Source organism: Sander vitreus, unplaced genomic scaffold, assembly GCF_031162955.1.
Source record: "Sander vitreus isolate 19-12246 unplaced genomic scaffold, sanVit1 ctg371_0, whole genome shotgun sequence".
NCBI classification, from domain to species: Eukaryota; Metazoa; Chordata; class Actinopteri; order Perciformes; family Percidae; genus Sander; species Sander vitreus.
In genome coordinates, this window is record NW_027595503.1 from 65,001 (window position 1) to 76,853 (window position 11,853).

Here is an 11,853-nt window from a genome sequence, read left to right on the forward strand (position 1 = left end):
AATGGCGATACACGATATATAGCTCTGTATTTTTATACAAAGTGGGCTAAATGTTCAATTTTAAGTCAAAGCCACTTTTTACAAACTCTTTTATTGAAACAGATTGTGATTCAAATAAAATGCAAAGACAGGGTTTCCTTTACCAGTTTGAAAATATACAGCTGCAACACATTCAGAAAGTTATCTGAAATAAATAGCCTAGGATATATAAAAAAGATATATCTCTCAAAGAAAGCTCCTTCACTTGTTTTCAACAACAATAACAGACTGATTAAAAGAGAGAGAGGACGCCCGGGTAGCTCAGCTGGTAATAATACAGGTTTCCTCTCATACTTAACAATATACAGCTGTGGTAATAATACAGGTTTCCTCTCATACTTAACAATATACAGATGTGTTAATAACAATTAAAACTGTAGACATATGTCAGCAGTTTGTACCGGCAGTGCTGTGTCTCTCCATGTTGGAGCGGAGCCGTGTGTGAGTGAATGGGGGGGGGGGGCTGCATGGAGGAGCGATCCAAACACAGGCACGGCTTTACAGAAGGAATGGGTCATGTAACGCAACATTAAACATATCCATATAAACAATATTGCTTTGTTCATGGAGAGGCAGTAGATGCGAGGACGTTAGGTGCACCGGTGTGACCTGGGAACAATCTTAGTCGCACTCTAGAGCCCTGCACACACACACGACACACGCATGGAGAACTACAGAGGTAACACACACACACACACACTCTCTCTCACACACACACACACACACACACACACACACACGACACACGCATGGAGAACTACAGAGGTAACACACACACACACACTCTCTCACACACACACACACACACACACACACACACACACACACACACACGACACACGCATGGAGAACTACAGAGGTAACACACACACACTCTCTCTCACACACACACACACACACACACACACACACACACACGACACACGCATGGAGAACTACAGAGGTAACACACACACACACACTCTCACACACACACACACACACACACACACACACACACACACACACGACACACGCATGGAGAACTACAGAGGTAACACACACACACATCTCTCTCACACACACACACACACACACACACACACGACACACGCATGGAGAACTACAGAGGTAACACACACACACACTCTCTCACACACACACACACACACACACGACACACGCATGGAGAACTACAGAGGTAACACACACACACTCTCTCTCACACACACACACACACACACACACACACACACGACACACGCATGGAGAACTACAGAGGTAATACACACACACTCTCTCACACACATACACACACACACACACACACACACACACACACGACACACGCATTGAGAACTACAGAGGTAACACACACACACACTCTCTCACACACACACACACACACACACACACACACACACACACGACACACGCATGGAGAACTACAGAGGTAATACACACACACTCTCACACACACACACACACACACACACACACACGACACACGCATTGAGAACTACAGAGGTAATACACACACACTCTCACACACACACACACACACACACGACACACGCATGGAGAACTACAGAGGTAATACACACACACTCTCTCACACACACACACACACACACACAACGTTGACTTTCTATTGAAACCTGTTTTATAATGAATATAATGAATATATTGTATTTTGTGTTTTATAATGAATATAATAATGGATATAAATTGTATATTATATATGTTTATAATTAATATATATTGTATATTATATATGTTTATAATTAATATAATAATTAATATATATTGTATATGTTTATAATGAATATAATAATGGATCTATATTGTATGTTGTGTTTTATAATGAATATAATAATGAATATATATATAGTATGTTGTGTTTTATAATGAATATAATAATGGATCTATATTGTATGTTGTGTGTGGTTGCCAGGGACGTTCAGTCTGTGGTGTCACCCCAAGTTTGAGGACCGCTGTCACTCGGTGGTGGAGTTCATAGAGAGAGCCATCATGCACTCCAAGAACGGGAAGTTCCTCTACTTCCTGCGCTCCAGAGTCCCTGGTAACAGCCAAGCAGCTCACACCTGTTTGTCTGTCTCTGTCTCCCCCTGTCTGTCTGTCTCTGTCTCCACCTGTCTGTCTCTGTCTCCCCCTGTCTGTCTGTAGCTCTCCACCTGTCTGTCTCTGTCCACCTGTCTGTCTCTGTGTCCCCCTGTCTGTCTCTGTCTCCCCCTGTCTGTCTGTCTCTGTCTCCCCCTGTCTGTCTGTCTCTGTCTCCACCTGTCTGTCTCTGTGTCCCCCTGTCTGTCTGTAGCTCTCCACCTGTCTGTCTCTGTCTCCCCCTGTCTGTCTGTCTCTGTCTCCACCTGTCTGTCTCTGTCTCCCCCTGTCTGTCTCTGTCTCCCCCTGTCTGTCTCTCTCCACCTGTCTGTCTCTGTCTCCCCCTGTCTGTCTGTCTCTGTCTCCCCCTGTCTGTCTGTCTCTCTCCACCTGTCTGTCTCTGTCTCCCCCTGTCTGTCTGTCTCTGTCTCCACCTGTCTGTCTCTGTCTCCCCCTGTCTGTCTGTCTCTGTCTCCACCTGTCTCCTGTATTGGTTTAAGTAGAGGGCTGTCATTTAGCCGTGTCGGTCTATTAATACCCACATATTTAATATTCCCTGAAACCAAGTGTTCATGAATTATGGAATATAATGTATTTTAGTCTCATTTCACAAGCTTATGGACAACGAAATATGCAGTGCCGTAACTGAATATAAAAGTAATAAATACACAAAAAATACTCAACGTACACTTCATACACAATCATCCCAGTCAGTAGATATATCAACAAGCATTTTAAAAGCATGGAATGGTGTGTGTGTGTGTGTGTGTGTGTGTGTGTGTGTGTGTGTGTGTGTGTGTGTGTGTGTGTGTGTGTGTGTGTGTGTGTGTGTGTGTGTGTGTGTGTCTGTCTCTCTGGTCCTGCAGGTCTCCCCCCGACCCCGGTCCAGCTCCTGTACCCGGTGTCGAGGTTCAGCAGTGTTAAATCTCTGCAGCATCTCTGTCGCTTCTGCATCCGTCAGCTGGTCCGGATCGATCACATCCAGGAGCTGCCGCTGCCCACGTGAGTGCACGCCGCTCCTCATGCACGCCGTTCTCGTGCACGCACGCGGCTCATGCACTCTGTACTTGCCCTTTACTGTTGCTCCACTTGAACAGTCCCTGAAGGAAATAAACAACAATCATTATGGATCGATAAATCATTTGTTATGTTATGTTCTGGTCCGGAGCTTCAGTCTCGTTGGGAGTTCAAACATAACTAACGTTACTTGGTTTTAGGAAAATATCGTGATTTGCCTTGAAATAATAAAGTTTGTGTCGTTTAAGGACGTTACATTATTCCCAAAAGAGAAAAAGAGACCGCCCAAGTTAGGTTAGGTTAGTTACATTTCTAAAGCAGCATTCAGCCATGAAGGAGCAGACGTGAGGTCTCAGGACTCCTCGCCACTCTGCTGATATCAGTCATCCCTCTGGCTGTTAGTGAGGAGGAAATAGAACCGTTTCCTTTTAATCTGTGAGATTCTGTTTGTGTTGTGGTTTCTCACTTTGTTGTGAAGTGGTTTGAGCTCCTCACTTTGTATAAAAGCTGCTGTAAAAATAAAGTTTATTATTATTATTTGCTGCTTGTCTGTCTTTGTAACACGCTGTCTGTCCTCTCTGCAGGCCTCTGATCTTCTACCTGAGGAAGTTTTATTACTATGACCCCGAGGAGGAGATCAGCCGTCAGCCGGGTGTCCAGCAGCAGCCGGGTGTCCAGCATCAGTCGGGGGTCCAGCAGCAGCCGGGGGTCCAGCATCAGTCGGGGGTCCAGCAGCAACCGGGGGTTCAGCAGCAGCCGGGGGTTCAGCAGCAGCCGGGGGTCCAGCAGCCTCAAACGTAGCACTGGAGCCTCAGAGGACAATGTAAGTCAGAGATTCTGTGCTTGGTTCTAACACCGCTCCCTGTCTTCAGGGTCAGCATCAGTCAGCACTAGTCACGGTTTTGTTCTAAAACGTTTAGGCTTTCATGGCATAGAAGTGCATTGTTTGAAGGTTGCGAGAACAGAAGTGGAAGTTGCACCGCACAGAGGCCCCGACCTTGGCATGTGTGTCTGTGTAAGATAACAGATTCTGCCTAAGAAACAAGAAGACACCCCCCCTGTGAGGATAGGATAAAAGCTTGAGGGAGAGAACAGATCAGAGGTCATAATTCGGAAGACAACTTGGTGGACCAGCTCTGACTTGATGTCTGCTGCTAGGGAAACTTAGACTCTGTTTGTGAACTCACAGCTGTGTTGTAACTCTTATGCTGGACTCAGTAAACTTTCCTTAACTGAACTCTTCGTCTCAGATTGATCCTTGTGTTCTGGGAAACTTAAGTCCAACGTAAGAATTCATAAATTGGAGTCAGATTTCACACGCCTTAGGGCCTTATTTTAGACATAATTCTCTCTACAGTAGGAACCAAAACTGAAGGATTGATTGAGAGCTTTGCCTTCTAGCTCAGCTCTTGCTGCCATTTGTGGGGTGCTTTTTTTTGGAATAGCCTGAACGAATCGATCAAACAAAGTGTAAATATGTTGCAGGTGAGGAAGGAGAGTCAAAATCTTACTGATGTTAGTCTATATCCACAATGTTCCACTTCCGGGATTGTTCAGGTGCCGCTGGATGTCCCTCTTTTCAGCGGGATGTCCGTCCCCTTCCTCTGTCTCTGTGTTGGCGTTCTAACCTCTGGTGGATTTGTGAGGACTATGGTTAACTGCTCCTCAGATCTCTGCAGGGTAAATCCAGACAGCTAGCTAGACTATCTGTCCAATCTGAGCTTTCTGTTGCACGACTAAAACTACTTTTGAACATCCACATGTTCCACCAAAACAAGTTCCTTCCTGAGACTATTTAGCAGAGGCACCGTGGCTCCGTCTGGAGCTTAGCCCCGCCCAAGATGATTGTGATTGGTTTAAAGAAATGCCAATAAACCAGAGCAGGTTGTTCTCCCATCCAGGAATGCTGTGTGGACTAGCCAGGTGCTGCACTGTGGAGGAAGGTCTGGCTATAAGAGACTACTCTGATGTTAAAGCTGCTTGATTTTAGTTTCTGTTTGTTCTTCCTCATCTTAAAGCTAGATAACGTAGTAACCTGGAGTTTAATGTGTGTTGTTGGACTGTGATTTCGTTGTGGTAAAGACTCAAGGCTTCTACCCTTTTTTAATCCGTGTATCATTCGTTCATTTGTTTTTCAAAATAAAACCAAAATGAAAGAAACTGATCACGAGCGTTTCATCCATATTTGATCAATTTTAATGGTTTTTGGTTTTATTTTTGAAAAAGAAATGAACGGATTTGACTCGAATGTGTTGTGTTGAAATTCTGTTTAGTTTTTTAGTTATTTGTTTATAAATTGAAAAATATATTTCATTAATTTATTTAAATCAAACGTGATGAAATAATGATCCGTCTCCCCCCCGGTCCACAGGAAGCGGTGTGTAGAAACTATTTCCTGCCATGAACTTGTGATAAATAACATAAATGTGAACCAGACTTTAAGATCAAATCTGTGAAGTAATGGAAGCCTTTCTTTCTCTCCTCCAGTTCTCTCTGGATCAGTGGACTGAAGGACACTCAAACATTCAGACTGGTCGCACAGACTCGCAGCCAATCAGCTGCCTCCTCTCTGTCTCTGGTGGGGGGGGGGGACTCCGCCTCTCTCTTGATGTCATCACTGAGTGACTCTGACATCACCGTTAGCGAAGACGCTAACAAAACCAAGAACGTCGGCGGGACAACGTTTAGTCGCCTTTAGGATCCTTCAACTTCCAACACACCACAAAGGTTTTATTATACATATATATATATATATATATATATTTAGGATTAGGTATTGTTTGGATTTTTACGATTCCGATGCCGAACCAGTACCTTTAAAAGGATTCCGATTCCTAAACCGAGTCTTGAAAAAGTGAAAAGTGACATCAAAGATGTAATCTGTTTACTAGCGATCCCGTGCAGTGAATGGTTGATATGCTTTTACGTCCGTTTTGGGGAGCCCAGAGGGGAGATATGGCGTAGCCTACATTTACGGTAGCTAGCTAACGGTAGACGTATGAACCAATTCCATAGTGGAACAGGGTTCCACTACCCAACCCTAATATTATTGGTGAGCAGAGATCTGTTGAGTACTCTGCCCTCTAGTGTCTGGATGAAAGGGTTACATCTCAGAAACTACTGGAACACGCCCAGTTTGGGCTACAAGGAAAAGCATCAAACTCTACAGTTGCGTGGTCGATGGGAAGACGACACGAGGGTTTAAAGATCCATCTCAGGATCATTCAGAGGATGTGAATCATAAAATAGATTTAATAAAGGCAGCGCTAACAGCAGTGATGAATGGGTACCAGATGTCTTCTGGTTTATTCAGATATTTGTTGAGGATCCTGAAGGTGACACACAGCTGCACCAACACTACCAACAAACAAGAGGAAGAGTTACCGTGACGACGTTTCACTGGAACAAGCTGGACTGGACTCTGGTTCTGAGTGAGTTCTGTCCCAGCGGAGACGGGGGGGGACACTGGACCCTGGGGTGGGGGGGGGGGGGGGACACTTGATGATGTCATACTGTCTTAATACTGCACTCAGAATGGACGTATTCATGTCTCATCAATTTGTTTTTGTGCAGTCAGCTGTTAATAAACAGAGTGGGCGGGACTAAAGCTGTCTACAGGTCTCTCTGTCTCTCTAACCTGTCTGTCTGTCTCTCTAACCTGTCTGTCTGTCTCTCTAACCTGTCTGTCTGCCTCTCTGTCTCTCTAACCTGTCTGTCTGCCTCTCTGTCTCTCTAACCTGTCTGTCTGTCTCTCTAACCTGTCTGTCTGTTTCTCTGTCTCTCTAACCTGTCTGTCTGCCTCTCTGTCTCTCTAACCTGTCTGTCTGTTTCTCTGTCTCTCTAACCTGTCTGTATGTCTCTGTCTGTCTGTGCTGCTGTCTCCTTTGTTTACATGAGGTGAGTCTCTGCAAACTATTGCTGGAAACGAGCTAAGATTATATATATATATATATATATATATATATATATATAAAAGACTCCCAGAACACAGTTTTCTGTTTTTACTAACTTTGTTTTTTGAAGTGTTGCCATTAACCCTCCTGTTGTCCTCGGGTCAGATTTTATGAAGGTAAATATGGTGCAAAATGTCAGAGCTTGTAGAACAAAAAATCTGAACTTGTATGTTAAAATTTGCGCTTGTAAAACATATTGACATATATGTGATCTGAATGTGAAGTCACAGCAGCTCAGATTGGCCACGTGGTGATGCAGAGAGAGCAGATATGTGAAGTTTTAGTGACTGTGACTCTGAGTCGTGGTTGTGATGGAAAATGGACCAGAGTACAAAACAGTTTGCAGCTGTCATTGTGTTCATGTAAATATTAATCTCTATATATTAATTAAGCTCTGACATGTTGCACCATATTTACCTTTATAAAATCTGACCCGTTTTGAAAGTTTCAACATCAGAATTAAGGTTTTTCTTTTTCAAGCAAATTGCCCCAAAAGAACATAAATGGTTCCATACCACGCTCTTCACAAGTAAAATGAAGGATCAGATCTCTACTTTGATTGAAACAACAGGATCCTGACTAAACTTTGACAGTCTGTGATTTTCCACTCAGTCGTAACTGTCTGTCAAAATAATTCATAATTTCAGCTTTTTTCAACTAAAATAAATGAGGTAGGCTTTAATTTAATATAAGTGAGGTTTATTGACCATGAATTCCCAAAACAAGTGTAAAACTAGAGGCAATAAGTTCATGTTAGTGGTGTATCTGGTGGTAGTGGAAAAAAAGCATAAAAAAACCTCAAAAATAAATGTTAAAAAGAGTCTAAATAAGGGTATGTTTCCCAGGAGAATAACAAGCTGCAGACAAGACTTTAGGGTTTAGGAATAAGTACCTCCAGAGTACTCCGGTACTCTGGAGAGGAGCATCTCGCTGCAGCCTGCGGGAAGGTGGGGTTGACATCAAGCCCCGCCCACATCCAAGTCAGTCTTTTTTTTTTTTGCCAAGTCAACGGTCAACACCTTTTATATTGTAACGTGAAAGCACAGGCTGCGTTAACTTCAGCTAAACCACAGCCGAAACCTGCACCGCCCCGTTAAAATGCAACATCAACCCTCTGATATAACGGTAATCCCGCAGCGCTTTTACTGTCTAGACATCTGTATGTGTGTTCCACCTTTGGAAATACTTAGATCAGGTGTGTTACTATGCAGGTAATATCTGAGGAGCGTCTCGCATGATTGTGAGTTCTACTGAACCAGACTGAGAGACCATTTAAAGGCTCAGGAACCCTTTGCAGGTGTTTTGGACTAATTAGCTGATTAGAGCGGGACACTTTGAGCCTTTTCACAATATTCTAATTTTCTGAGGGTTTTCATAAACTATAAGCCATAGTCATCAAAATTATAACAAATACAGGCTTGAAATATCTCGCTTTGCATGTAATAAATCTATATAATCTATTGGTTTTACCTTTTCAGTTGAATTACTGAAATAAATGAACTTTTGCACAATGTTCAAATTTTTCGAGTTTCACCGTATGCTTCTGGTTCACCTGTTAATAAAGCAACATACATTTGGTTGTAATGGAGACTGAATTATTGATGTTAATATGAAAGTCCATAGCGAAACAACACACCATTCTACTTTTGAGGGCTAAATTAAATGAAATATGGCTCGTTTTCCATTTGAACACATGGTCATCAATATTAACAAGGTTTAAAATGACCCATTTTCAGGAAATCAGTAGTAACTACATGATAACGTCACTGTTGTTGCATGAAATACCGTTTGTGTTTAGCCTACATCATCAGTTTCTATCTAATGTGAAACAAGAGGCTATATCAGCTTCACTACCAGGCTGTCTTTTTTTTTTTGTCTTCAAAAAAACTTTATTATTCAATTATTCAAGTACAGATCCATAAACACATTGAAAACATTAACTGCATACATACATACATACACGAAAGGGGCACATGAAATTTACATTAAAGAGGTTGTAAGGCATTGTAAATGTTCAGAGTTTTAAAGTTTCAAAATATAATTTAATGTCATTTTCATGTCATTTTTAAATTGGTGAATATTCGTTTTCTTTCAGATCATTTACATTTATAGATATAAAATTTTCAAATAAAATTAAAAGATTAGGCTGTCTTGGTCCGTAAAATGGCTGACTTGGATGTGGGAGGGGCTTGATGTCAAGCCCCGCCTTCCCGCAGGCTGCAGCGAGATACACTTGACTTTTGAAGACTGCCGGGGGTACGTGTCCCCCTAGGGGTACTCTGGAGGACTGCAGGGGGTACGTGTCCCCCTAGGGGTACTCTGGAGGACTGCAGGGGGTACGTGTCCCCCTAGGGGTACTCTGGAGGACTGCATCCGCATGCATTTACAAACTGTATCCGGGCGCCCAAGTTTGTCTTTTTTTTTGTCACTAACTCTCTCCCTCCCTCCCTTCCTTCCTCCCTCCTTTCCTTCCTTCCTCCCTCCCTCCCTTCCTTCCTCCCTCCTTTCCTTCCTTCCTCCCTCCCTCCCTTCCTTCCTCCCTTCCTTCTTTCTCCCATAGAGGCAGGCAGACTTTTATTTTGAAAGGCCAGTTATTTCATGGATCCAGGATACTATGATCCTGATAAAGTTCCCTTGGCCCCCCCATCATCACATACCCTTCACCATACCCCCCCATCATCACATACCCTTCACCATACCCCCCACATCATCACATACCCTTCACCATACCCCCTCATCATCACATACCCTTCATCATACCCCCCCATCATCACATACCCTTCACCATACCCCCACATCATCACATACCCTTCACCATACCCCCCCATCATCACATACCCTTCACCATACCTAGAGATTAACATGGGGTATTTTCCATGAAATCATCTCTCAATGCAAATCAAACAGCTGTTAGACTAACTGAAATACAACCATGCTGTACATGGCTGTTGTTTAGTAAATCTATCGCTGGTCAGAGGGTACTTGGCTTAAAAACACAATTCAAATTATTGAAAAAAGTTTGAGAACCACTGGCCTACGGGATCTCCAGGCTTCTGATTGGCCAACAGGACTTTACGGTTATGGTTATATTGCCACCTGTTGGTTCGGCGTGCTCTTCCAGACTCCATGCCCGCAGCCGGAGTTGGAGATCAAAGAAATGTGAATGAATGTTTGATGTAGATGTTACATCAGAGCTGCTTCTATCCAATCAGATCATCCTCTGAGGGCAAAGCCTCATTAAATATCCAGATCAGGGATGGGCAACTGGCGGCCCCTGGGCCGCATACTGCCTGCGTCCTCACTCAGTGCGGCCCGTGAATTCTTTTCCAAATATCAAAATGTTGGTTTCACAGGTATTGGTTGCAAGCGACCCGTTACATTCACATTGTATTTATACTGTCCACCGTTAGAGGGCGCTCCCTTAGAAAAGCAAGAGGTTTGTTGCCAGACAACTGAGACCTCGTCAGGTTTTGACCGGCAATGACACACGGCGGCGGCGCGAAGAGAGACATAAGCGGCCAAAAATAGAAAGGCCAACCTATGTGTTCCAGGAAATAAAATCAGAAAGTTGTTGTACCTTTATTGAATGATGATTTTTGTCATTGCACTGATATAATCGTATATCACTAAAGGCTGTTTTATGCTTCTGCGTCAACTCCACGCCATAGTTAAGGCATCGTGACCCTTTTGGAGTTCTGCGTCGGGGTTGCTTTGCATCGCGATGCATCTCATCGCCATAACACTAAGGGGTGATAAGTCTGAGGTTTTTTTCGAGATGTCTGCCAGCCAGTTTATGTTATGTTAGCAAGCAAACTTTAGCACAACTGCCCACAAAGTACTGCTTGCTGGTGAAGTGCTAATTTCAAAACGTTACTGACATATAGACACTTTACAAACGGAAAACCCCGTCATTGTAACCAAAATATGTCTGAGCTTATTTGCAAAGCTGATGTCAGTGAACTAGCATGTTACTACTCCCCACAGTAGGCTGCTGGAAACACAGACTATCAACACACAGGACCAGTCGACCAATCACAGTCACACAGGACCAGCCGACCAATCACAGTCCTTGAAACACCGACTATCAACACACAGGACCAGTCGACCAATCACAGTCACACAGGACCAGTCGACCAATCACAGTCACACAGGACCAGTCGACCAATCACAGTCCTTGAAACACCGACTATCAACACACAGGACCAGTCGACCAATCACAGTCACACAGGACCAGTCGACCAATCACAGTCACACAGGACCAGTTGACCAATCACAGTCCTTGAAACACAGACTATCAACACACAGGACCAGTTGACCAATCACAGTCACACAGGACCAGTTGACCAATCACAGTCCTTGAAACACAGACTATCAACACACAGGACCAGCTGACCAATCACAGTCTTTGCAGTCTGCGTCACCTCGACGAAAAGTTACACATTTTTGGAGGTGCATGTCGAGCTATGGCGGAGGGCTTGGGTTCGCGGCGATGCAGAGGGGTCTGCGGGGGTATGCCGTGGATTCAACACGGAAGCATAAATCAGCCTTTAATAAACCAGAAAGTAGTTGTACAATTATTGAATGAGGATTTTTTTCATTGCACTGATATAAACCTATATAACTTATACTGCTATATGTTTAGTTGTTTTCATTAATTTAGTAGCTCTACTTGGCTGATTGAAGGATAAAGGTTACAGTATGCTACTGGTGGACGTCAACAGTCACAATCTGGCCCTCAGGTAGT

General features: G+C 43.6%; 1 protein-coding gene across 2 annotated transcripts in view; it reads left to right on the forward strand.

The window, feature by feature from the left end:
* The window catches only part of LOC144513898 (suppressor of cytokine signaling 7-like), a 24,587-nt gene extending 15,894 nt beyond the window's left edge, over positions 1 to 8,693 (forward strand). For both annotated transcript variants that reach the window (XM_078245091.1, XM_078245092.1), the window contains 4 exons: positions 1,973 to 2,101; positions 3,006 to 3,141; positions 3,741 to 3,979; positions 5,644 to 8,693. In XM_078245091.1, the coding sequence (XP_078101217.1) occupies positions 1,973 to 2,101; positions 3,006 to 3,141; positions 3,741 to 3,957 (482 nt within the window). In that variant the 3' untranslated portion in view covers positions 3,958 to 3,979; positions 5,644 to 8,693. The remainder of the gene's footprint in view (positions 1 to 1,972; positions 2,102 to 3,005; positions 3,142 to 3,740; positions 3,980 to 5,643) is intronic.
* The last annotated feature ends 3,160 nt before the right edge of the window (positions 8,694 to 11,853 follow it).